This window comes from Sylvia atricapilla, chromosome 11, assembly GCF_009819655.1.
Source record: "Sylvia atricapilla isolate bSylAtr1 chromosome 11, bSylAtr1.pri, whole genome shotgun sequence".
NCBI classification, from domain to species: Eukaryota; Metazoa; Chordata; class Aves; order Passeriformes; family Sylviidae; genus Sylvia; species Sylvia atricapilla.
The window spans coordinates 1492897-1520027 of NC_089150.1; the positions used below are offsets into that span (position 1 = coordinate 1492897).

Here is a 27131-nt window from a genome sequence, read left to right on the forward strand (position 1 = left end):
TTTAGTTTTTGATCAGTTTTCAGTGCCCTAAACTCAGCTCTGTTTCCAAGTGTACCTGTTGACTTCTTTCCTTGTGATGTGTTTGGATTTTAATGAGCTTCTGTCTGTGAAGAAATATAAAATTCACTAAGGAATTGTAGTTAATCATTGATTTCCAAGGCTGCAATTTCTTTTAATGTGGGGTCAGGATTGTGAAGGGGGCCAGATCCAGCTCAGCCATACCCAGTAGAGTGGGAATCCTCAACACTGCCTTTCTACACACATTATTTATAGACAGGAAAACATCAAAATTCAACATCACTCTTAACGGCGCCTGAATATTCACTAACTGCATAAATGAAATTGTCCAGGATTCTTTTGATACCACAGTGCTTAAAATATCTTTAAAGCACTGTACAAGCAGCACTGGAAGCAGCTCACAAACTGACAGTGGATATAATTTAAGTGTCCTAATTTTTTTTTTTTTTTGCTGTTCCGTAGTGTTGGAACAACCCACAAATACTAAATGGCAAAGGCAATTTTTAAAATGGTATTTTCTTTTTTTTTTTTCCTTTCATTTACCGAGGGGCAGAAATCCCAGAGTTTTCTGAAGGCATTTTATTGGGAGTCTGAGCACAGGTGGAACACTTGAGGTGTGTTCTGCCATCACAGTGGGACTTGGAGCACATGATGCTGCCTACCCCAAAACTCCTAAAAATGGGGACCAACAGCAGCTGATGGCTGTGGGTCCCACACACAGCCCGGGGAAGACGTGCCCCAATCTCTGTCACCATCCAAGATGTTACAGTGCCACCTTCAGTCGGAAATACGGGAGGAAAATCCCTTTAAAAGGCAGCCATGCCCCAAGGAGCCTTCCCAGGAGAGCCCATGGGAAAGCAGCACCTCCACAGCCAACCTCTGCCTTGGCACTCAGGGACAGCATTAAAGGTTTCCCTTCTCTGTCCTTCTGCATTCACAGGATTTTGCCCAGACAGGTTGAGGTTGGGGAGTTCCCATCCCTGGAAGTGTCCAAGGGCAGGTTGGAGCAGCCTGGGACAGTGGGAGGTGTCCCTGCCCATGGCAGGGGTGACACTGGATGGGATTTAAGGTCCTTCCCAACCCAAACCAATCTGGGATTCTATAAACACAGAAAGCCTGAGGAACAGACGAATGAGGACCCACCCAAATTATTCCTAAAAACACCTTAAACAGGGGAAAAAAAAAGCACTTCTGACTCCTACAGCAGCATTTACAACAGGTCTGGTAGAGAAAGAGATTCATCATGTTTTACACCCAGATTTTAGGGCAGAAAAGGAAGTTTTAATGTGAAAGGACACTGGAAAGAAATTGATTTTCAGAGCAAGCTTTGCCAAATGGCTCCTCAAGACTGCAGAGGCCTCCAAAGTCAGGGCACAGCAGTCTGAGCCTGGGGCAGGATGGTGACAGAGCACTGAGGTGAAATCCAAATTTCCTGCCTATTCCACGCTCATGCAGCTACACCCCACATTCATCAGCCCTCACTGAGACCTGCTCTTAAGATCTTCATTGAAAACTGCCTCATGAAATGCAAAACCCCAGCAGCTCCAGACACACTCCAAACCTCTACCTAGAGCACATGGTTACATAAAATTGCATCTGCATGAGACACTCTGGCTATGCATAATTTATCCCTACTCCCATCCACACACAGTAATTAGCCCTCGCTGACACTTAATGAATGAGAATTCTCATAAAAGTTCTCCAGTTTTTGTGCTTCATGCAAACATATTCAGTGACTAATTTCTGCTTCTTATCTAATTCGAGCCGTTCATCTGAAATAATGAATTGGTTGCCAACTGAAACTTTCTTTAAACTGGTTTTAGCAGCAACAAAACCACGGCACAAAATCATCTTTTAGAGGCAAGAGCACAACACGGAATTGTCTTTTAGGAGCTGAAAACCTTTCAGAGGAGTGCAGTGCTTCCTCCCCTGAAGTCATGCGTGCTGCAGGGGGATAAAGGAAGGGAGCAGAATAATCAGGCAGACTGGCAAGCAGCAGTGATGCCCTTGGTTATCTCACTGTGCTAATCCTCCATCAGGTGACTGCTCACAAGGTTTCTTTAAGCCCTCATTACTGGGGTGGAAATCCAGAAGTAGGACGGACACTTTGGTGACCCCAAAATAACACGTTTGACCTGGCAGAGGGCAGAGGGGGGATTTACAGACCCACCCCAAGGGAGGTGGCACCTCACAGCAGAGGAGCTGCAAAGTGCTCTCTGCTCCAAAGAAATCACACTGAAATGCTACAAATCAAGCAGCTTTTGCTCTCCCCAGCCAGAAGACACAAATTAGTGACTAGGCTACAGATCTAATTCCAGGAGCTCTGAACCTGCAGCTTGGCAGAGATGAGGCTTTTAATTCTCTCATTAAAAGCCCTTCCAATTGAGTAGACATTAATTGTAGTTTTTCACAATACTGAGCTCAAATCATATGACAACAAATCCTACATGTCAGTTGGGAGATATTTATACCAGGACAGGTTAAAACCTGTTGGTTTGTGCTTCACAGACTTCCACCAGCTTGAAAATGCTCTCCCCATATGTGAATTGAAGGCAGAATAGGTTCTCTCTTCCCCTGATCCAAGCCATGGGGAGTACCTGGCTGTCACCACTCACTGTCACCTCCTCCAGCACACACACAGAGTGCTCTGGAGGCTGGGAAATCACAGCTACATATCCAAAATAAGTTAAAATACAACACAGAGCACTGTACCAAATCTTCCACTGGTCTAATATAGGGAAAAGAACAAAACAAAACTCCAAACTCACCTTGATCATTTCTGCCACGTAACTCTCTGGTCCTGTGTATTCTGTGGAATCTTTGACTTTCACTAAGACAATAAAGCACAAATAGTGCCACATGTTGTGCTCTTCCTTAATGTGCTCTTCGAAGGTGACTGTCTTGTTGTCAAACTTGTCTCTCTCCAAACCTGTGAGAGGGACACAGGGACAAACCCTGAGTGTTTGGCAGCTGGGGACCAGCAAAATCAGCTCCAGAACAAAACTGGTTTCTAAAGTCTGCTGCACTTCTGGAATTGTGGAATGGAACTGAATATCAGGATAAGATCTGACAAATACCCAGGAAGAGGAGAAGGGACAGGAGAAGGGACAGAAAAGGAACAAAGATCAGACAAGACAGACAAGAGGAAAAAGAGGATGAAGAGTAAAGTGTAACGAGTACTGCTTATATTTATTATACATAACAGAAAAAAATTTGGTTAAAAAAGGCAACAACCCTGTAGCAAGCAGTTTGGTGGATTTCATAACACATCTCCTATTTTTAGGCAAACTGATAGCAAAAGCAACGTTTGCTTTGCAGCAAACTTCCAAAGGTTATCCCGTCAGGCTGTGTGTTATGCAACATGGCAGGACCATGTCAGTCAACCACAGCACCTCCATTCCCCAGCTCCTGGTGGGAAAAGCTTCCCCAGGCAGCTTGGAAAAAAAAAAGACTGCTCATAAAAATCTCTCCTGTCCCAATAGGAAACTGTTCTTCGAGGCAGAGGAGAAGCAAGAAGTGAAGCCTTGAGGAAAAATGGTATCCTGAGCATTCCCCATGTGTTCCTGCTGCCAAGCTCCAGTGGTACCCAGGAACATGAACTGGCTGAGGAGTGCAAGGAGGAACAGCCAGGAATTCAAGGCTTTTTTCCTCTGTGAGTTTGCAGCTATCCCTGGCTTACCCAGAGTAACCCCTTCCTGTGAAGTGTGTCTCCACACTTACCACAAATAAAGCAAGTGGTTTTTAAAATTTCTTCTTTCTTCTGTTTTTCGCTCCTTAAATCAGCAAAAGTGTCAATGATCACCCCAAAAATCAGGTTCAGGACAATAATGATGACCATGAAGAAGAACAGCAGATCATAGATCACTCTAGCAGCAAAGAGAGGCTCCTGCAAAATACATTTTTGAATTATTAACAGCCCAATTAGGTACACAACTCACCCTTATTATTTTATCACCCTGCCCCACGCCCCTTTGCCTGAGATTCTCCTCTGCTGATGCTCTCCAAGAGAAACTCACAACTCACAGATTAAATGAAACTAAAATGCAAAACTAAAATGCAAAAATCACTGAAGGAAAAGCCAAATTAGTCAGCTGCCAGTGTGGGATCTCTGCAGAGCTGCTCCTCCTGTGTCCAAGATTCTGGACTTCTCTCACTTTCACAAGAGAAAAAAAACTCTTCTCTCACACACTGAGATTTGTTGTCACCCCTCTCTGAAGCCCTTCCAAATTATATCCTTATATTAATCTGCAGTATATCAACAGAGGATTGGTGTGGACCATAAAGTCTTTTACTGGAATTTAACACCGTGAATTGAATTTTACAGCCATGTAAAGGAACACTAAGCTGGACTTTTGAGTACACATTCCACATTTATTGCAGGCCTGAACACCCAAATATCCAACCCCCACTTTCACAATCATCCTGCCAGTCAAGTGCCAAACTTTTTATTAAGTAACTTTGAAGGCTAAGTTTTAGGAAAAAAAACCTCTGAGATTTCATGTGAAACAAAAAAAGCAGTGCCCCCAGCGTGGCTTTGGGAGTGACAGCCTGAGCCTCAGATCACAGAAAAATCACAGAATTGTAGAATGGATGGGAAGGGACCTCAAAGGCCACCCAGTGCCACCCCTGCCATGGCAGGGACACCTCCCACTGTCCCCAACTCCAGTGTCCAAACTTAGGCACTGCCAGGGATCCAGGGGCAGCCCCAGCTGCTCTAGGCACCCTGTGCCAGCCCTGCCCACCCTGCCAGGGGAGGATTTCTCCCTAAATGATGGACACCAACAGCTTAAACAGCAGGCAGAGGGGTGCTACTGAAAATTCCTGCTGCTTAGCCTGGTCCTCACTCTGGTGATGGCTCCAAACCACATCCATCTTTTCTCCTTCACACTCCCACCAACTCAGCCTGGTCCCTGTCCTCTCATCCCTCCCATTTTACCTCTCCCTAGGTACCACAAACTCCTGCCCCTGGCATCCAGCAGCACCACAGCATCTTCCTGGGCCACCCCACGCTCCTCCCTCCCTGATCTGTACTCATCTCGTCCCTTCAGCTCCTGAGCTCCCAGCTCAGACTTTTGGCCCCACTCTGGACGTCCCACAAGCTGTACAAGGCTGGGGAGAAGCCTTTGAGGGTGGCTGGTGGCCAGTGTGACCCCAGAGATGTCCCCACAGAGCTGCAGGAGCTCCTCGCCGTGTTACACACACTGTCCCCAGCCAGGCAGATCCCAGCCCTGCTCAGTATCACTCCTCCACCCCCAGCCAGGGGTAATTTACCTCTTTGGAAGGTTTCCTGAGCACATCACCTACTCCACCCCCGCTCCTGAGCCCGTGACTCAGTACAGTAACAATGCACATCAGCAGCGTCTCGCACGTATGCTCCTTGTTCTCTTCCTCCATCTCCTCAGTGATCAGCTCTGGGAACACAGCAAGCAAAGACACGTTTCACAGCCAAGATTAGCTCTAAATCCTCCTCTCCGTTCTTTGCTGGGTATGCTCTCTCCCCCCTCAGACTGCCAGCCTGCGCTGCAAGTCCCTGGAGGTTCATTCCCCAGATAAATCACACAACAGGGTGGGTTGGGGGGATCTCTGCAGATCATCCATCCAAGGTCCTGCCCGGCAGGGTCACCTGGAGCAGTGACACAGGAATAATCCACGTGGGGTTGGGATGTCTCCAGAGAGGGGAACTCCAGGATTCCCTGGGAAGCTGCTCCAGGGCTCTGCCCCTCCACGGAAAGAAGCTCTTCCTCGTGTTGAGGCAAAATCTGCCTAAACTTGTGGCCACTGCTCCTTGTCCTGTCCCTGGGAACCACTGGGGAAGGTCCAAAACCATTCTCTGACACCCCCTGGGGATACTGTATGGATTGATGGGATCCTCTATCAGTCTTCCCTGGATTAAACAGTCTCTCCCCAGAAGGGAGATGCTCCAGACCCCTCCTCATCCCGTGGCCTCCCCTCTCCAGAACCACCCTGGGAGCAGATTTCCCCCCTGCCCTCCTCTCCCCACTGCCAGTTTCCCTTTGTGCCTGAGCTGCTGCCTGTGACTGGGTGAAATCTCTTCCCATCCCTGCTCGCCTGCACAGCTCAGATCACCAGATGCCTGTTTATACAGAATCCAAGCTTTTTGACAGCTCAGAGGACAAAGTGTTGCCTCTTCCACTCTCCCCTGGTGCCTGACAGATTGCACAGCCTTTGGGCTGCACTCAAAATGGCAACTTCCACTCGGAGCTTTCAAATGGCTAAAAGATCACTGCTTGTGGAAACAGCGTTCTGCTAGAAAAGCAACACACTTTTTTTTGACCTTCTCTTCGCTTGGCTCAAGGCTCCAGCTTCACTGTTTCACTTGCAGACTAAAAAATCCATTCCCTAACCTCAAACACTCCCCTGCACCCATTAAAAACCTCACGACTTTCATTTCATCACAAAAATGCTCATGAGCAGATCCCACCTTCCCACAGCCTGGAGAGGCCCCAGTCCCTGTGCAACCCTGAAATAACCAGAACCTGAGAGCAGTGGCCAAATCTGGGGCACCACGAACATCCCATACCACAGGAGACCCTGGCACTGTGCTGATTACTTGGGATACAAAACACATCCCCGAGTTTTCCTTCCTGCAGCCAGAGCCAAGGAGCTGAGAGAAGCAGCTTTTGCTGCAGCAAGGCTGAATTTTACCATCTCAGAGAGGACCCCTGAGCAAAGCAGAGCCCTCCCCTCCTGTGAGCTGGGGCTGGTGGCCACCCCTGACCTCTGATGGTCAGGCAAGAGCTGCCCTTCCCAGAGGAACTGGGATAGTTCTGTCTGCCCCTCCCAGCCAGCACCGTAAATCTCCCACGAGGAAATCACATTTTCTAGAAATAAAACTGAAATATTTCAATGCCCAGGTAATATCTCACTTTCTTGATCTCCAAACCCCCCAAATCTACCCTGGCCTACTTAATCCATCAGGTACTTCCTGCCATGATATTAAAACAGTTCCTTAGTTTGAGAGAGAATGATGCTGCCAATAAACCATATTTCACAGGGCATTATCCTCTGAGATCACATTTAATAGCCTCATGCTTTAAAATAATAAACTTTGCAAAGAGGCAAACTGCATCCCTTCCTTCTCCAATTGATGCAGAAAATTAAAGAGTATGGCAGTGTTTTATGAAGTCTGGTTTAGTTCTGAGTTTCTCTGCTTTAGTCACTCTGTGTAACAAATGTTATTTATGCTGCTGGCCTAAATTAATCCCATTTCAAGTTAATCTCGTGATAGCTTTGTTCCCAAATTCATTGCATAGGATTTTCTAAAGAAATTATTTTAATTGAAGGTGATGAACTAAAAAAAAAAAAAAAAAGGAGAGTGAAAAGTCAGGGTGTGATTTGGGGATTGCAGTGGTACTCACGGTCGGAGGGGATGATGGAGGAGCAGTTCTCACTGCTCCCTGCCTTGCACACATCTGAGTAGAGGAACTCGCCAGTCATGGTCTCACCTGGCTCTGTGCGATCTGGAACCACAAAGTGCTCCATCAAAGGATGCTTTAACACCTGGCAAGGTGACTTCTCAAGGATTGGGGTTCCCCACCCACACTCAGTGTGCAATTACAGGGCATTTAGAGCAGTACCTTACCCTGGAGTTTAGATCTGGTTCGCACATTCCGTGGTTTTAAATCCAACCACAAAAGCATTTCTATTTCACAGAATCCCAGATTCACTGAGGTTGGAAAAGACTTTCAAGACTTTCCTTTTAGTGCCCGATGCCCACCCTGTCACCAACCCAGAGCCCTGAGTGCCACCTCCAGCCCTTCCTTGGGCACCTCCAAGGGTGGGCACTCTAAATCTCCCCTTCCAACGCCTGACCACCCTTTTCCATGAAGAAATTCCTCCTGATATCCAACCTAACCACCTCTGGCACAACCTGAGGCCATTCCCTTGTCCTGCCCATGCCCTGGGGAACAAGAGCCCAATAACAAGATTTACCTCTCCAACACAACCGCACAGGAATCAGCTGTTGGTACTGACCTGGCAGCAGGGTCTCGTTAGGGAGCTTGTCCACCTCCAGGATGAAGTCATCCTTGAAGAAGAGGTAGCCCACGATGGAGAACAGGTAGACCAGGATGAGGGCCAGCACGGCCGTCAGGATGATGGAGCGCCCGTTGCGGGTGACGCTCTTGATGACGTTGAGCAGCGTCTCCTCCCGGTACACCAGGTCAAAGAGCTGGGGACAGCCAACAACAGCACATGGAGCAGCAGCACCGCTGGTGGCATCGTGTCCTGGGCCAGGCATTTGGGAGCAGCAGGGGCTGAGGCAGCTGTGCCCTGCTCTGTGGCCAGCAGCCCGTGCCCGCCGTGGGATGTTCCTGCCTCAGTGCTAGACACTCACCCAGCTGCCAGCACACACTGCTGCCTGCTTTTTGGAGTATTATCTACCCCCTCACAGCCTCCAAACAGCTCACTTCAAATGGCAGTTGGCTGTTTTCTTTAAGTCTTAATTTACGGAGCATTTCATTAAAGAAGCGATGTTTTTTTCCCCAAATCCTGCGTTTAGATTTCTCTGCTGATGTTTCATTCGTTTTTCACTGGGTCTGGGACAGATTGTGGCTATGCTGGTGGATCACAGGACAGGTATTTGTTAAACTGGACCTCCATGAACACAGCAAATAACCAGCTCAGGTACCAAAGGATGTGGCAAACATCCACCAAAAGCACAAAAATAGCCTGTTCTGAACGGGATCTCAGCTTTGCTTCAACAGTGACACATTTTCTCCACCAACACTAGATCCCCTCCTTCACTGTTATTCTAGAAGCAAGGTGCAAGGTGAATCCCACCCCAGACAGAAGGTACACTCTGTGTGCCAGGATCTGTGTCCATCCCATGAGGGCTGGAGCCTGGACACAGCCATGGGGACATTCCAAAGTTATCCAGCTGCTCAGAAAGCACAGACACTGTGTTGTAGTTACTGACATAACACATTAAAGCATCACAGCCCATCTCATTCTTCCCCATGGGCAGGGACACCTCCCACTGTCCCAGGCTGGTCCAACCTGGCCTTGGGCACTGCCAGGGATCCAGGTTTGGGCACCCTGTGCCAGGGCTGCCCACCCTCACAGCCAAGGATTTCTTCCTCATATCTAATCTAAACCTCTCCTCTTTTGGTTTAAAACCATCCCCCCGTGTCCCCTCCCTATCTGTCTGTGCAAGAGGTCACCCATCAGCAAAAGGGATGTGGCAGGAGTCCTGTTGTCTCCCACAGCAACTTCTCCTAAAGAAAACCTCCAGTCTGTGCCTCTTCCCAGTGTCTGCTCAACAGTTTCCTAGCAGAAAAGCAGGAATTTTCCTGGATATGCCCAAGATGGGACTTGGCAAACAGACCAGAAGATGTTCTGAGGGCCAAACAAACACCCACCAAGAGGCTGTAAAAGAACTCGTGCACGAAGAGCCCCAGGGCACAGATCAGCAGGTACAGGAGGTGATAGAGGAACTCCACGTCCATGATCATGGCCTTGTATCCTCGCGTGAAGGTCCCGCAGTTACCCACAAAACTCATCAGGAAAATGATTTTATTACAGACCTAAGGAAAGATCAATCATAAATCAGTTACAGTATCAGGGAAAACAGGCTGTTTCTTCAAGCTGGCGGTAACTTGGCACCTTGCTGGGCAATCCTTTCCAATGCCTGGCTGCTGTTTCCATGGGGAAATTCCTGCTGTGTCCCACCTGAGCCTCCCCTGGCCCAGCCTGAGGCTGTCCCCTCTTCTCCTGTCCTGTTCCCTGGGAGCAGAGCCTGACCACCCCTGGCTGTCCCCTCCTGTCAGGGAGTTGTGCACAGCCACAAGGTTCCCCCTGAGCCTCCTTTTCTCCAGGCTGAGCCCCTTTCCCAACTGCTCCCCATCAGATTCCCACTGCATCATTTACTGAGCCTCACACAACCCCATAAATCCTGGAGTGGTTTGGGTGAATAACCACGTGCTTTAGGTCACAGAGACTCCTCCCCGTGTCTGCCTGAGCTGTTCCTACACTGAGCAAAACCCCAGAGCTCTGCCTGGAACCAGGATTAAATGAACACCACAGAGCCCCTGTGGGAGGAGCAGCCCAGGGAGGGAATTTCCCCTCCCACCAGTCCCACTGCTGCATCCCCGGTGTCCTGGGTTGGAGTTTAGGATGGATTCTATCACCATCTTCAGTTAATGGCCCATCAATGCCTTGTGCATGACTCACAGATAACTGCCTCTGGGAGTTATCTCTCTTTAATGGGCCATCAAGGACCTCCTGGATGACTCATCATCCCATTGTGAGATGCTCTGCCCACCGGGAGGAGCCAAGCATTCTCACCTGGATATAAGCTGGGATTTGGGACAGTAGAAGCAGCCCTCACTCACTGGATTCCCAGAGGACTGGAGCTACCAGACCTTTCTACGAGATCACTGCTTCAGGAAGACCACCTCGTCTGGACTGCTTCCATCACCCTGATCAGGTTGTATTCTGACTCTGTCAGCGGTTTTTTCTTTTTGTATTGTTGCATTTCTTTTATTTTATTTTTTCCTTTTCTTCTCATTAAATTGTATTTCTGACTTAGATCCTCTCACTTGGTTTGTTTTCAAACCACATCCCCGGGCTATTTTTGCTGCGTGTGTTCACACACAGCTGAGGAGGTGAGCAAAGCCCCCTGCACACTCACGTTGAAGGCTCCCAGGAGGAAGAGGGTGGGCTGCAGGCCCACGGAGAAGATGAGGCGCAGGATGGTGGAGGCGATGAGGGCGCGGATGCCGTGCGGCTTGGGCAGGGCGATGACGATGGCCAGAGAGATCAGCATGGCTGTCCACAGCAGCCCAGACAGGTGGGGCTCCAGAGTGCCTGGGCACAGGGAAAACAAACCCATCCCTCATGTCCTGGGTTGGAATTTAGGATGGATCTATCACAATCTTCAGTCAATGGCCCATCAATGCCTTGTGCATGACTCACAGATAACTCCCTCCGGGTGTTATCTCTCTTTAATGGGCCATCAAGGCCCTCTTCCATGACTCATCATCCCATTGGGAGATGCTCCGCCCACGGGGAGGAGCCAAGCATTGTCACCTGGATATAAACTGGGATTTGGGACAGTAGAAGCAGCCCTCACCCACTGGTGAGGTGAATTCCCAGGATTCCCAGAGCTACCAGACCTTTCTACGAGATCACTGCTTCAGGAAGACCACCTCACCTGGACTGCTTCCATCACCCTGATCAGGTTGTACTCTGACTCTATCAGTGGTTTTTCTTTTTGTATTGTTGCATTTATTTTATTTTTTCCTTTTCTTCTCATTAAATTTTATTTCTGACTTAGAGCCTCTCACTTGGTTTGTTTTCAAACCACAACACCTCATCAGCAGACTGAGCACAGCATGGTCCTTGCTGCAGCATCACCCAGCTCGGGGGTTTTACCTTCTTTCCTGTGTTGGAGCCGGGATTAAAGCACGGGAGACACAGTCTGTGCTCCGACTCAGTTGTTTGTTAATTCTTATCTCCAGCACAGTCTCACAAGTTGTGAGCTCCAGCCAACAAGGTAAAAAATGGCTCCATCTCTAACTCTTTCCATGCTCTTTTAAAGCTCTAAATTATTATCATTGTTATTATCCAGTAACAAGGTGACACCTCTATTATCTATACTTTTAACCCAATAACCAACCACCACAGTCCACAGTACAGACCTTTTCACCCAATTGCAAAATACCACCCAAAACCATGAAGAAGCAGGTGAAAGAAGAAGAACTAAGCCCACACCTTAAATCCTCCATATTGTTTTCTATCTATTACTGTAATCTAAAGCCTTAAATTCTAAGTTTCCAGGGTTCCAACACGCAGCCCCAGGGATGTTCAGCCACCCCTGACTGCACAGCAGCAACACCTGAGCCCAAAGCCTTCAGCAGGTTTGAATCACAAACTTGTTACTAAACCACTGTGCTAATGGGAAGCACTAGAGGATCTTCATTTTGTTTTTCCCCTGAGTGCTGAGGGCCCTTTGCAGATGTGCTGTGCAGGGGAAGTGTCTGGGCAGGTGAGGACACTCCCAGAGCCTCCCGATGTGCTTTTGGTCAGACCCTCGGACCCAGTTTTGGCATCTCTTGCTATTTCTGGGTCTATTTAGGCTGTCCCATGAGGCTGGCTGCTTACACAACACCGAGCCCGTGTAGCTAAAAATACACTTCCCTGAAGGAGCCAGAAAAAAGGCTCAGCCCAAAACACCATTTACCCCAGGTTTACGCAGAAGGTGAGTCAGACAACTCTCTCTCAAAGGTGACTTCCAAAAATTTCTGTCTTCAAGCAACTGGCTCCTCAACAGAGAAAAAAGGAAGATTCCCCCAAATTTCACAGCCCTTCTGCAAGTCCATTCTCACAGAACTCGTGTCTGACTGGCAAGATCCTCACTCAGGGCTTTTTCCCCCTGCTCCCAAATTCAGGCAGCTTAGGAAATATTACTCTCATCTGACTACCACGAGCAGCCATTTAATCTTGTTCCAAATCACTGCAGATTAATAAAGACAGCAGAGGATGGATGGAAATTAAAAGTTAATAAGCGTAAAGTTGAACAGCTGTTTTGGCTGCCTTGGGGGGGAATTTGGGCTCCTGGAGCTGTCACACAGCACAAGGTGCAGAGCTGGGAATGGAGGCTCTGGGTGGGAACAAGCAACAGCTTGGAGAGGGGACAGAGGGGAAATGTGCAGCAGCTTATTTGGGAATGACTTATCTAAAATCTAAATAAGATTTATTGGGAATATATTGGCTTTCAGGAGTTGCAGCAGGTCTCAGCAGGCCTGAAGAAACACCTGGAGTGACTGGAGCCCTCAGGTGTTGCCTGGAACACCCACAGAACCCCAGAAGAGGAGGGCAGAGGCAGGACCTCCTGGGACCCAGCTGTGTCACCTCAGGGCAGAGCAGGGCTTGGGCCACAGGCTCCTTTCTCCTCCCCAGGGACAGAGAGAGGCTGGGAGCAGCATCCTTGTCCTGGCACATGGAGATCAGGGTGGTCACTCATCAACTTCTGCACCCAACCTGGCCCCCAAGCCTTGCTGGGAGCACAGGGAGTCCCTGCACAGCCACAGGCAGGATGAACATGCAACCTGCAGGAAGTTCTCCCCGTCTCTGGAATTCTCACCATTCCAGTACAGAATTCCAGGCATCCAGTTTTGTTTCTGCTCCTCAAGTCAGAAGTTTTACAGCTTCTGCTACTGTCAGATGCTCATCAGCTGCTCAGTTCACCGTGTCTGAGCAATTTAAGACACTGACAACTTCCCCCAAACAGTCTGTTTGGAAGAGTCTTTTTTTTTTTTTTTTTTTTTTTTTTTAAAGCTAAATATAAGATACACATGTATTTATTTATTTTACTTTTTGGATTCTAACCAGGAGAGGAAGAGGTTTTATCAGAACGTTACCTGATAAATAAAGAATTTCAAATATGGAGGGTGGGGCATCTTCAAAATGCCAAACAATCCCCCCCACAGTCTTGCAGTTTGTAATCTCAGGGAACTCATTTAACCAGCAGCTTTCCTGGCGGCCATAAACTCAGAGCTTTTAACCTGGGATCTTTGCAACTAGAGACAGAAATCCAGTTGCTCTTTGGGCTTGCTAGAACCTTCCAGGCAGGGTCTGGGTTGTCCCCACTCTGGGTGTGACACAGAGGAACAGCAGCAGCAGCCTGGTGGTTCTGATGGCAGCAGGTAAAACTGTTCCTCTATCCCCCCCTCAGGAACGCTGGGATTTGGTCTCAAACATCCCCTTGATAAGCTTTTTTAGGATGCAAACGCCCTCCACACAAGGGAAAGGCTCCTACCTGGACACTGACATCACTCTGCAAGTGCTGGCACTGCTGAGAACATCCCTGCAGATCTCCCAGGGGCTGCAGCCCTGCCCTGGGGGGAAGCTGGAGGTGCTCAGTGCTCACCAGCCCTGGCTGGGAGCAGAGCAGCTTCCCTGGAGCTGTCACTGTGCAATCCCACAGTCCGTGGCAGGAATTCCCCCGTGGGAATGAATGCCCTGCTCCCCACACCCCTGGGAATGGGCTCTTCACCCTAATCCTCCACGGATTCCTACTCATCATTTCCCTCCCTGCCAAGGCAGGATTAATGTCACCCACCCCCAGCACTCAGAGGGCTCCTGGAGCACCAGGAAAAGTGTGTGGAAAATGCCATTAATAATCTGCAAGCTCAAGGAAAGCAGCACATTCACCATTTCGCTTGTTTTTAGCTGAATCCTTAATTACAGGACTTTAAAACAAAGTAGAACAGTCAAGCAATTAAAGGTGGATGTTTGCCGTGAGTAATTTCTTCCCCTAGGAAAAAGCTCTACATTTTCCTTAAAAATGCTTCAAGAAAGAGTAAGAGAACAGCACAATTTAAAACAAGGCAATTAAAAAAGCCAAATTTCTCTTCTCCTACCCCCACGGATGTAAACAGCAGTGCACAGACAGGAATGGGGAGAGCACAGTTTGGCTCATGACACCTTATTTCTCCACATGTGGTTTTTTTTAGGTTAAATATCAGTACCTCCTCGAATTCCTTTGAATGGGTAGAAAAATGCCACCAGCAGGTTCATGAGGACAGCCAGGTTAAAGGAAATGCTGCTCCAGAAGGACATGTTCCGAGCACACCAGTACAGGAAGGGCTGAGCTGCAAAAGAGGAAATTATTTCTTTTTCATGGATGGGTTTAGGAAAAATAAGACGTCTCTATTTAAAAAAAAAATCACCACCAAAACAAATTTGTTTTCAGCTTTAAAAGTCGTAATATTCATGGCTTATTCTATTTAATTATCCTTCATCTTGGGGGCCCTTCAAGTTTCCTAGAGGGTGTTTTAAGGCAAAGAATCTCTGTTTCAAACATGGTTCAGCAGCAGCAGGAGAACAAGCTGGGAAAGTGCAGAGATCAAGCCCTTGAGGCTTCCCCTAATAATATACTTTGTACTCAGGCTCACACCAAGAACAATTTGGACGAGGAAAATGAGCAGCGAGCTCCAGCCTCATCCCTCTGCATTCTGCTGCTGCCAGCAGCTCACCTGCACCAGGCAGTGCCACCTGCAAATTCATTTTCTGCTGAGAACAGCCCCAAAGAGCCCCAGAATAACCAGGGGGTGAAGCTCCCTGGCCTTCCTTCTGCCCTGGGGGCAAAGGACTCAGCACATCTGCACAGAGCTCAAACGTACAGCCCAACAGCACATTTAAATCCCGAAGTGTTACACAGAAACACTTCTCCAAAAGACTCCTGATTTTAATAATCCCCGCAGCCAGAACCAAGAGGCAGAAAGCAGAGAGATTCCTTTGCTGAAGTGGTCGTGAACCCAAAGTAGACAAGGAAGCCAAGAAGCTGCCTTGCAGTAATTCCCTCTGCATCCAGGCAAAATCCCTCTCATTTTAGCTCCTGCAGCCTTACTGCACAGCCAATTGTGTCCTCCTGAAATCTAGAGTGGTGAAAAAAAAAAAATTAAAAATGCTCTCAGAGAAGGCAAAGGAGTGTTTTGCCCTGGTGGAAGGAGGCAGAGTGCTTAGATATCAGAGAGCAAAGAAGAAGCTCTCAGTAAAATTTAGGGCAAAGCTGAAAATGCAGACTTTGGGTTGAAGGGTAATTTATTACATGCAGCAGTTCTGAGCTTTGCAGTAGCCACCAGCAAATCCCCTCCTCTAACACCCCCAGATAACAAAGGGGTAAAGAATTCCACAGGATCTCCGTGTCCTCAATTTCCTTTGAACTGGAAGACTTTGTAACCTGGTTTAATTAATTTATATGGAATTATATCAGGGTGATTATAAAGGTCCAGGTTTAACTTTACACCTTCCTTTGGGGAAGGACACCGACTCTGTGTAGTGCTTCTGCCTGGCTTTAGCAGCTCATTTCCATTCTTAATTAACAATTAAGAGGCTTCTGGTGCTCAGATTATGAGCCAGCACCATGAGCTGAAGGGAGAGGTACGTGGGTCTTTATTTTAGAAGTCTTTTTGAGGGTTGATAAACTCTTTAACTGGCATCACATGAGCACACACAGCACTGCCAGAGGTCACAGCTCCAACACAAACCCTGCTGAAAATGTGAGAAACAACTGTAAAAATGCAAAACATCACTCAGAGGCCAGACAAGACCTGGGTATTAGAGACAGAATAAATGATCTCTGCTTTTTAAAGGAAAAAAACCCCAAAATATTCTCCACTCCCGCAGGTGGATCTTGGCTAATTTGTGGTCTGTTATTAATGATGGATGCCTTCACAGCTTGCTTGGAGACAGCCTCAAAGACAAAGTGACTCAAGCAACAAAATCTAACAGAATATATGGATGCTATTGAAGTTGCAATTTGTTTAGGATGTCACACTCCCAGATTTCTTACAGAGCTCTCAGATTTTTGGAGGCAGTCCCACATCTGCTCCAAGACGGGGTTCCAGACCAGTCCTGCTCTTGCAGTAAAAAAAAACTTTATGCAGTTTACATAAAAACTGGAGTGGAGCTGATGCAGGGGAGGGGAGCAGCAGGGCTGTCAGATGGCAGGGGGTGATGCAGCAGGAAGGACCTGCCTTATCTCACATTTCACAGGGTCACTGCTGGTCAGGGCCCAGCACTGCCCACTGAGCCTCAGCTGCTGCATTCGGCCTCCAGCAGAACAAGAACAAAAATAGGTTGTTTTTGTGCAAATATGGTATTTTCTAGCAAACGAGCTAGAAGGTTTACTGAGGGACGTGGTGGCACTGTGTGAATTAAAATATCATTTTAAAGGGATTTCCCAGCTGCCAGTGGGAACCTCAGAGGGAAGGGAAATCAGTGCTTGAAAACACCTGTGTTCAGACATTTGCGCATCACAGGGATGGAAGGGACTTGTCAACCTGTCAGCCAGCCTACTTGGCAAAAAAAGGGATGAATTCTACTTCACCACTGCTGAGAAATCCATCTTTGACTTGTTCTTTAACACCTCCATTCCCAGAGATGCCCCAAGTCCACAGAATCTTTACGGTTGGAAAAGACCTTTACAGTCACCAAGTCCAACCTTGCTGCATTCCCCAGCCCTACTCCCTGCCTCCAGCACAGGCCACTGCTCTCTTCAGCTGGGTCCTCCCCCTGTCTCCTCCTCATTCCACCTTTTTTTTGCTCCTTCCTGCTGCACCTCAAAAAGGACAACCTGTGCTGCTCCTTCCCCCCCTGCCCTGGATCTCCTCTCCAGAGGATCCCTATTGCTCCAGCACTCAGCCTGCCTTTATCCCAGCCTCCTGCCACCCTGCACAGGAGCAGCTCTTACAAAACAATTCCTGATGTTTCTGCCACACTGGGGAACCACCAAACGTTTCAAATCCCCAATCACCCAGCTCAGCGCTCCGCCCCACGTGGAGCAGCACTGACCCACCTCGCAGTTTCTTCTGCCAGTTCATCTCGTTGAAGAGGTCCTCAGACTTGAGGAAGAAGTCGTTGATCTTGCTGCCCTGCTCGTCCCTCTCCGTGGTGTAGTAGATGCGCAGCTTGGACTCCTTGGTGAGGAACTCGCAGATGCTGGGCACGGGGAACACGATCTGCTCCATGGTGCGGTCCGACCTGACAATCTGCAACAGCAGCCTCCTCACTCACTCCTTCACAGCTCCTAAATGCCTTCATTTCCCGGGGTTTCTGCCTGTTTTGCTCCCCCTTTCCAACCAGCTACATGCAGACGTGTTTCCAAAGAGCAGCGGCTCGACACGGATTTGATTTAATTTACCTTTCAGAGCAGGTCTACATTCAGCTCCAGAATTGTGATTTCTATGCTGTGGTCTTATTCTGGCCTTAGCTAGGATTTCCAAGGGGCCCAGAGAACCCTGCACCAAAGCTGGGATGGAATCCAGAGCAATGTGGTGGCCCAATTCAAGAATATTGGCAAATCTGAGCCATGGGCAAGTACAAGGAGTAACAGTTATATTGGTATTGCTTATTAGAGAGTTTTGTGAAGTCACAGAACCGTGGACTGGTTTGGGTTGGAAGGACCTTACAGCCCACCCAGTGGGACACCTTCCACTGCTCCAAGCAGGCCTGGGACACTTCCAGGCATGGGGCAGCCACAGCTTCTCCAGGAAATCTCCGTATTTGTGAACGTTTTACTTTTATAAAGCTCTTAGATGGCACACGAGGCCAAACTGTCATCTGAATCCAGAAAGAGTGGCAAAAAGCTATCACAAACTTTCTGGATTCAGCAACAGCACCGGCCAAAATGTAACAGAAGCGAAGCCACACTTCCTCCTGCCAAGAGAGCTCTGCTCAGCTCCATCCCCGAGCCCACACATGACAGCTCAGGAATAGCTCCCCCCTGCCACTGCCAGGGAATTAAATAAATAACTCAGTGCTCCGTATCAGAGTCAACAGTCCACAGGCAGAGCCCCGGGAGCAGCAGGAATAAAGCCCTGGGGCTGCACTCCCTGGGCTCAGCCCCGAGGGTGCCCGTACCTCGATCTGCGCCGTGTGCTTGGCGTAGAACTCCAGCGCCTCGTCCCCCTCGATCTGACCCCCTGGCTTCAGCATGTTCTGCAGCTCTTTGTTGTGACGAGCCAACTGAAATAAAGGAATGCACAGGGAGTGGGAGACACCAGATGTCTCTGCGCGATATTAAATTTCTGATTTTTTGGCATAAAAAAAGAAATAGTACGCAGTCAGCTGCTAGGAAAGGGCAAAGTTGACAGAAGGCTTGTTCTGTTCCAACCAGACACCCTGCAGCTCTATTTTGGGAGCAAGTCAGAATGATTCAAATATGTATTTCTTTAATGCCAGTGTTGTACTCCTCTTTTCCCCATCCTCTCCCACCCTTTGCCTGGAATCTTTTCTGATCACACAGAAATTCACAGTCGGGCTCTGTCCTTCTACACCACCTTCTAACCCAAAGGTGTGCTCATCGCCCAAGGATGCAGGCAGGGATAAAGAGAAAATCTGCATCAGCTGAGCAGCAGATGTAGAGAGCACTGCTCCAAAGATGCTGCTGGATGCTCCAAATTCATCCTGCAGCACAGTGAAGGGCTGTCTGCTCAGATGCTGGAGGAAACAAGGAGTCTCCAATACAGTGAGAGATGTAGCACCAATAAATCAAGTAGATTTCGATACCTTTTTCTCCCCCTTGGTTTTTTTACCTTTCAAACACACATTGTATCAACACAATGGCTCTGCTTGGCTCCAGCAGAGAGAGAATGTGGCAAGGATCGAGATTTCTGATTACACTTTAATTGATCTGTAAGTAGAATTTCTTTGGGAGTATAAAGTAACCTTTGATACGGCTGAAAAATAATACACTGCTGCTCAGTGCTGCCAAGAATTGAGCCACGTGTCCTCAGGAACTCGGTCCAGAGCCTGCCTGCTTCCCACTGTAACAGAAAATTCCCCAAATTTCCTTTTATTCTACTATTTTTGTTTCTGATGAAAATTCGGATTTGCTCTGATAACAAGGGAACGTGCAGTGAGTCAGTCTCAGCGATGAGCCACGAAAGCAGTTCCAGGGAAAAGCAGACTCTGGCTCTTCCCAGTTTGTGCCTGCTGCTGAAACTCTTACCTGATGAGCCAAGATGTAAATGTTGTGCCCCACGTTCCGCGGGGACGCCGCCACGTCTTCCCCGTTCTCTCCATCCTCAAACTCCACCTCTCCCTGCAGATAAGCCTTCTTGATCACCTCCACCTGCAGAAGGAGGCAGGGGCAAGGAGAGGAGGCTCAGGCAAAGCGTGGAGGCTGCTGAGGGCAGCACAGGGCACTGCTGTTCCCTTGGCACTCCCAGGGGCAGGAATGGGAGAGGAGCAGGGACACTCAAAGGGAGGTCAGTGGCTTCCTCAACATCCAGGATAGACTGAATTCAGCTTCAGCTCGGCTCACTGGCACAACAAGCTGACCCTGAGGTTTCCCTGGAGCTAACACATCCCACACATCCCCGCTGTACCTGTGTCACAGTCTGACCCCAGCTCCAAGGCAGCCCCGAGCACTGCGACAAGTCAATGGTACGTTTGGGATTTCCTGCTTGTGTTTTCATCAGTTCATACATTAACCAGCCCCAAAACCCTGCTGTGGCTTCTTGGACAGCTCCTGGGGCTCAGGGAATTGTCACTTCTCTGTGCCCTGTGCAAATGAACAGTCAGAAGCTCGGGAGTGGCCCCGGGACTCACCAGCTCCTTGGGCCTCATGTTGTAGAGGATCCTCTCAGCGTTCTCACTGTCGTGCCTGCTCTCCATGATGGCCAGGAGCAGCTTGGAAGCATTGTTCTGAGAGGGGGGAAACACACTGGAATCACTGCCGGGAGCCAAAGCATGAGGATACCCAGCCCTATACCCCAAGGGCTTTAGGGACACGGGTGAAGGTGCCAGCCAGCCCAGGGCACCCACAGCCTCACCTCACCCAGCCCTCCCTCTCCTCTAATTACTGACCCGTGCAACTTCACAGGACCTTTTAGCAGTTTATTCCCCAAATCCTACTTATTGAGAGACATCAAATTAAGCCCAGCCGAGGTTTGACTTTCTAAAAATGCTGCAGTTTCATGCTCGTGTTGTTTTGTTTCGGTTTAAAGATACTGCAGCATCACCACCAGCTCTGAGCTCCCAAATGGTGCAGCTCAGCTCTGCTGAAGATGCTGCTGATTAAATCAAGGGACAGCCAGGGCTGAAGACAGACGTGCTTTGCTGCTTTTAACTGAAATCACTCTGCAGTCTGCTCACGCCAAGGAACACAGGGAGGAAATGGGAAACTACCACAAGGCACCAGACTACTTTAATACGAACAATTAAGATTAAAATCCATCATGCCTGACAATAAAACCCAATAAAAGTATTTAATTTTGAAGTATAATGCTAATCGAGTCTAAAAGCATTTTTTATTTACAATAATAAAAAACCCACATTACCCATAATAATGGTGTGAGTCGGCAACGGAAAACAAGGAGACACTGCAGTGTCAGTCAGGGCAATAAGTCAGAAAGGAAATATTTCTCAGGCACAGGCTGAAACAGGAGTGCTCTGGGACTGCTGTTGCTAGAGGGGAACCTGCTCTGTGTTTTTGTGTTTTGAAACCAGGGCTAATTATTTCAGCATTAATAGGGACGGCCCTAAAGAATCGTTGCGATTTAATGGCAACAAATTAAACAACACCCAATAAAGTGTTAGGAAAGTAGTTGCAACACCAGAAATTTCACTTCCATTGCCCAGGTAAAAGCTCAGCACAACAACAGAACAGTTTTCATCAGCTTTAGATTTTTTTACAGGAAGTAATTTTAGGATTCCTCAGCACATTCTGAGTGCTTGCATCTCCCATCCAAGAACTGGTGGCTCCAGGTCATCATTTAAAAGATGAAATACCTGTGACAAAGAATCTTTGGGCACTGCCTGCAGCCCACTGATGTGTGTCATTCTGGGGCTTTTATGAATATTGGGATATAACAAACACCCACGTAATTCCAACAATGAAATGATGCTTCATCTCACTGTTAACGTGCTCCACACAGAGCATTCACTTGCCTTCAGCTCCAACACGAGGTCCATCCTCTTCTTTCCCAGAGGGTTGATGTCATTGAGAATTAATGCTGTGATGATGTCAATGCCGTTGGACTCGTGAGTAGCAATGCAGTTCTGTCCAAAGAAAAGTCATCAGGCTTCACTAATTGCCTGCACTACAAACACAGCCCGGGCTGGTGACCCTGCCAGAGCAGCAGAGTCCCCTCTGTCATCACCTCGTGGGCTGCCCAGGATGGAGAGCTGCACACAGAGCTCCAGGCAGGGCAACAACAAAAGATTAAATAAAGCATTTTGTTCCAAGCTTTTTCCTCTCCTCAGCCACGGTCCTGCTGGAGCCCCTGGCCTCAGGAAGCACCAAGAACCACAGCTGATAAATGAAGCATTTCCATGCCAAAGTGTGCAGGCTGGAGGAACGGTGTTTTACTGAGATTAGGGAAGGGTTTGCTTTATTAGAAACGTGCCAATCAACACCTACTTCAGTGCTGCTTACACAAAGAAGGGGAATTTCCATTACCTTCAGCCCTGCTTTTGGAATGGTCCCTAACTAAAAGGTACAAACAGCAGCTTGCTGGCTTCAAAATCCAGACACAGCCCTGCTCTGTGACTGAACTGCACACCTCAAACACCTGAAGGGTTTTATTCCACCCGATGCAGAGGGACACTGACAATTCTCCCAGGCATGCACTGCCTCACTCATTCTCTTGCAGAGACAAGAAAGACAGAAAAAGTCACATCCCAGCCTTTCAGGACAATATTATGGAGAGAATAAGCAGAAACTGGCACAGGGTGCCCAGAGCAGCTGTGGCTGCCCCTGGATCCCTGGCAGTGCCCAAGGCCAGGATGGACACTGGGGTTGGGGACAGTGGGAGGTGTCCCTGCCATGGCAGGGGTGGCACTGGATGATATTTAAGATCCCTTCCAACCCAAACCATTCTGGGCTTGTATGAAGTACAGAAACTCTCCACTCTCCCTGTCCAGTGTCATGAAACAGATCTCAGTAAAGCAGAAATACTTCTACTGAGTGTTTCAGCTCCTCAGAGGGGTCCCTGAGAAAGACAAGCTGATTATGAGGAGTTTATAAAGGAAAAAAAAAAATCCTTCAAGCTGTGGGGCAAGTAAAGTGGGCAGTGTTATAAGTGTTATAAGCAGAGCTGGGACCCAGGTGGAAAGGGGGATGCATTTCACAGCTCTGGATTCATTACCTGGTTCTCATGGCAGGGCCCCTGACAGTACTCAGTCAAACTTTCCAACGTCTGGTTGATCAGTGCCACGTTCTTCTCATTTATATACAGCCCGAGAAGTCCAAGTCCCCCAGTTGTGCTGCCACAGATGCAGTCCAGGAACTGCAGTGTCTCACACACCAGGTTGTAGTTTGTCTTGTTGTTCTGGCAGCGTAGGAAATTCTGTGAGGAGAGTGTCAAAGCCATGAGGGAGAGGAAAAAAAAAAAAATCATACAAAATGCTGTTTGGCTGATAGTGTTTATGAAGTTCATCCATCTCCAAATTCCACTGCATGCTGGATTGCTCTGGTTCACTGTACAAGCAGTTTAAGCCTCTTTCCAGGGCTCATTTGCAACGTGCTGCTCTCCTGAGCAGCTTGTGGTTTCACCTTGTGCAGCAATAACAGAGTGCATCCCATAAACAGGGAGATCCATTAGAGCCTGACACACCCAGCGTGGAACAGGAGCTCTGGGAAGCTCTCTGGAGCCTGGGAGCCTCACCTCTGCCAAGCATCACTCAAGGCTCCCTCCTCCTCCTCCTCCCAGAGCTCTCCCCAAGGTGGAAGCAGCGATTCCCTGGCTCCAGCAGCTCCACCTGCACCAGAGGGACCTGAGTGCACACCTTGAAGGAAGGTGCCTTCAAATGGAATTCTGCCCACTGCATTTTTTTCCATGTCAGTATTGTGAGTCCTGCTTGAAGCTGCTGATTAGGAGCAGCTCCTCTAATGAAAAGCCAGATTGACCACGGTGGATTTACCAGCTTTCTGCTCTCCCACATTCCGAATGAAAAAAAGCACCAAACCCACCCAAAACTGAAGGACAGCTAATGAAAACCAGTTTCCCAGTGACTCAGATGCTGTTTGCCAGTGCATTCTCAGCAGTGCTGCAAAGATTAGCAGCCACTACCACTTGCTTTTCCTTGAAGTTTCAGCAGGAAAACTCTTATTTAGCTTAATTCTGGCAGGTAACAACAATTCCAGGGTGAAGAAGCCCTCAGAGGAACAGGAGCCATGGGAGTGTGGAAGCAGCAGGGACTTTCCTGTCAGCACAGAGAGCAGCAGTGGTCCCTGGTTGTCTCTGCTTGACTCAGACTAATGAGTGTTTTAAAGCAAACAGAGAAATTGCAGATTCAATGGAAGGCAAAGCTAAAAAAGGAAAACGCTGTCTATGAATGCAGACTAAAGGTGACAGTGATTCAGCACATTTCAGCTGATTGCTCATTTAGTATCCTGACTTCTGATTAACTTGTCAGAATGTAAAAAAGGTTGATCCTACAGAAATCAGAGCTTGTGCTTTCCCTCCAGGAAAAAAAAAAAAAACAAAACCAAAAAAACCCAACAAACTAAAAGGATAATACCCTAAGTGAGGAAGTAAAATGCTCCCAGGCTGCAGCACAGCATTTATTCTGGTTACAGCTAAGCTTGTATCTGAGCTGCTTGATCCACAGTCAGTAAGGAGAGAAGAGGAATGAGGCCCAAGAGGCAGGAGGACATTGTTAGGCTAAAACAAGGGGAAGGAAAATAACTGTAGAAAACAAACCCCTGCTGCAATGTGAGAAACTGCCCCAGGGAGTGTCTGTTGCTGTCTCAGCCAGGACAGAGTGAACTCTTCATTTTCAGTCACCCAGAGCATCTCCCAGAGCTGCAGAGTGGGAACACAACTCCTCAGTGCCCAGTGTGCCACCCCACTGCTCCCCGTGGGAATGACCCCGAGCTGTGACAGCCCCTGCACTGCAGCCACAGGCACATTCAGCCTGAACATGTGGGAACTGTGCATCCACCCACTGTGCATCATCCCAGCCCTTGCCTCCCTCTGGAGAAGCTCCTGCAGCCCCAGGGAGGGCTGTGGAACAGCATCCACTGGAGCAAACCGGGGCTGTATCTGGGGAGGGCTGACTGATGCACAGGGCACAGCACTGCAGCTGCCTGAGCAGCCCAGAGACCTCCTCCTCCTCCTCCTCCTCAGCACAGCAGCTCCTCCAGCATGACCTGCTCTTCCCTGGGTTTGCACATCAGCTCCCACAGCTGCCTGGAGAGGCTGACAGTGTGCCCAGCCCACACCTGCAGCAGGCAGGTGATCCCAACTCACTCCTCATTCAAACAGAATGTGAAATCCTGCCTGGAGAGTCCTCCCCTGATCCTTTAGGCAGCACTGGCACTACCGCAGGGAGCTCAGCTACACACACCGGGATTTTGGAGGATCAGTCACTTCTGCCTTCCCTTTGGGGCTGAAGGAAAAGGACAAACCTCGAGGCAGGCAGGCAGCAAGAGGATTACACTGGAAAAATTGTGGATTACACCGGAAAAATTGTTCTACCAGTTTTTTTTTGTTGCCGTTAAGAAAAAGAAATCCCTTTTTCTCTCCGAGCTGACTACGGCTACCTGCTGTTTGGGAAATCTAATTGTTCAGGATGGGGGAGAGCTCAGGCCAAGTTTCTGCACTGGCTGGAATTCAAGTGTGTGCTCCTATAGCTGCGGGTGCGTCGCCAAAGGCAGCGGCGGATCCTGCGCGTGCGGTTTGGAACCGCGCCACGGGAACCGCCACCGCCAGCGGCAGGAAAATCCTCTGACAAAGCACACATCAAAGGGCTCCTCTGCTGTCAAAGCAGAGAAAGGCTGATGGATGTAACCTGGGCACTCGGAGATGCTCCCAGGACGTCTGGGTGCAGCTGTGATCCCACGTGCTGCCGGGGCATCCCAGCTCAGAGGAAGCGATTTGGCAGCTCTGCAGAGCTCTCAGGGTCCCACGCTCCTGCCGGCCAGGGAACAATGGGCAATCAAGGCAATTATTGCTCTTTATGAGGGCATTTAGCACACTGAGCAGCTCCTCCGTCTCAAGCCGGCAGCAGCGGCTGCGCTGAACAAAAATCATCTGAATTTTGCAACCCTTTTATAAGGGGGAACCTGCTCTGGGCTCCCTGGAATTCTGCAAACACGTCCCAGGGCAGCAGAGGACACCGAGGCTGCCAGGACCTTTGGACACTGCCAGCTCCAACCCCTGTCACGAGGCAGCTGGAGCAGAGCCTGGCCCTTTCTCTCCACATCCCCCATCAGGTGTTTGCACACATGGTCAGAGATCCTGAGCCTTCTCCTCTCCAGCCTGACCTCCCCCTGCCCCTCCTTGCCCATCAGATGCTCCATGGTCAGCTCTGAGACTGCCTGGACTTGGGAACCCAGGATTGGAGCCAGAATCCCACATGGAGCCTGGGGCATCCAGCCTGTTTAAATGCACGTTCAGCTTGTTCAGATGTTTCCCATCCCAACTCTCCACCAAGGGTAAGACTCCCTTGCTCCAGACCTCTCCAGGGTCTCGGGGATGTAGGGCTGGTGAAGGCCAGTCCTTCCCAAAAGCAGCAAGGGGAAGGTGGCATCAAGCCCTGACCTTCTCCATGTCCTCTGTCCCCAGGGGCTGTGCCCATTCCACAGCAAACCCACCTCCTCCTGTGTGGATACAACCAAGAAATCCTTCTCATTGCCCTTCATGGCCCTCAGCAGATTCACCTCCAGCTGAGGCTTTCCTGACACACCACCACGTGTTCAACTCTAGGCACGTGAACAGATCCAAGAAAATCCAGGAGAACCTGGGAAAGTTAAGCTTGAGGGTTGCTGGAACCCAAGTCCCAATACCCTCTTCATTTTCCTACATGATTTTTCTTTCTTTCCTTCCCCTCTCAAAAACAAACCAGTAACTTCACAGGACAACACCTGCTTGCTCTCAACGTAAGTTTTTTAAAAGCCCCGAGAAGCGTTGAGCCCACCGCCTCTTATGTACCTTTCAAAGACCACTGCATAACTGGATTTGCTCAGATCAGCCCAGCAAGGTATAAGTGCTTTTTTCCCCTGGATTAACATCAGGACCAAAGAGAATAATTGGTCCCATAATCCATTTAAAAAGGCCTGGGATTAGGGATAATGGTGTGGCAGCAGCGAATGCACGCAGCACCCGGAGCCAGGCGGTACCTGCAGATCCCGGTTGTGGTTTTCACAGAGCAGCTGCAGGAAGCGCAGGATGGGCTGCATGATGGAGATGACAGCACTCATCTCCAGCTCATCCTTGCTCTTGTCTGCCGCAGCCTGGGCCCCCTCTCCTGCTGAGTAGTGCTCCTCGGGGTCGGCCTCTCTCCTGTAGGTGTTGTACGCCTTCCGCGTGGCCGCCGACGCCTCCAGCAGCTGGTCCCGGACCTCCTCTGTGATCTGGGTCATGGGCTCCCTCACTGCAACACACCAGGACACAGCTGCCTAAGGGAGGCTGGATGAAGAGGGGCCAGGAAATCTGTCCACACCTTCCCCTGGCAGCTTCACCCGCAGGCCCAGCTGTTGAGCAGCAGCTCTTTGGTGAGTGCGTTTAGTGGAGGCGAGGGGCTCGTGTCACACTCTGCACCTTGTACACCAACCACAGCAGGGTTATACATCTGGGGATTAATTGGTTAGGGCACACACATCCAGCACGAGCAGGAGTTATGGTAAAAAGGACCTG

The 27131-nt window shown here is 49.1% G+C and overlaps 1 protein-coding gene across 8 annotated transcripts in view; it reads right to left on the reverse strand.

The window, feature by feature from the left end:
- Positions 1 to 27131, reverse strand: part of ITPR1 (inositol 1,4,5-trisphosphate receptor type 1) — a 164219-nt gene that overhangs the window by 14745 nt on the left and 122343 nt on the right. For all 8 annotated transcript variants that reach the window (XM_066327143.1, XM_066327140.1, XM_066327145.1 and 5 more), the window contains 15 exons: positions 26615 to 26868; positions 22638 to 22838; positions 21439 to 21549; positions 20098 to 20193; positions 19496 to 19618; positions 18406 to 18510; positions 17342 to 17534; positions 14511 to 14633; positions 10670 to 10845; positions 9399 to 9563; positions 8014 to 8209; positions 7398 to 7499; positions 5290 to 5429; positions 3739 to 3904; positions 2787 to 2947 (listed from right to left, as the gene is read on the reverse strand). In XM_066327143.1, coding sequence (XP_066183240.1) covers positions 2787 to 2947; positions 3739 to 3904; positions 5290 to 5429; positions 7398 to 7499; positions 8014 to 8209; positions 9399 to 9563; positions 10670 to 10845; positions 14511 to 14633; positions 17342 to 17534; positions 18406 to 18510; positions 19496 to 19618; positions 20098 to 20193; positions 21439 to 21549; positions 22638 to 22838; positions 26615 to 26868 — 2312 coding nt within the window. The remainder of the gene's footprint in view (positions 1 to 2786; positions 2948 to 3738; positions 3905 to 5289; positions 5430 to 7397; positions 7500 to 8013; positions 8210 to 9398; positions 9564 to 10669; positions 10846 to 14510; positions 14634 to 17341; positions 17535 to 18405; positions 18511 to 19495; positions 19619 to 20097; positions 20194 to 21438; positions 21550 to 22637; positions 22839 to 26614; positions 26869 to 27131) is intronic.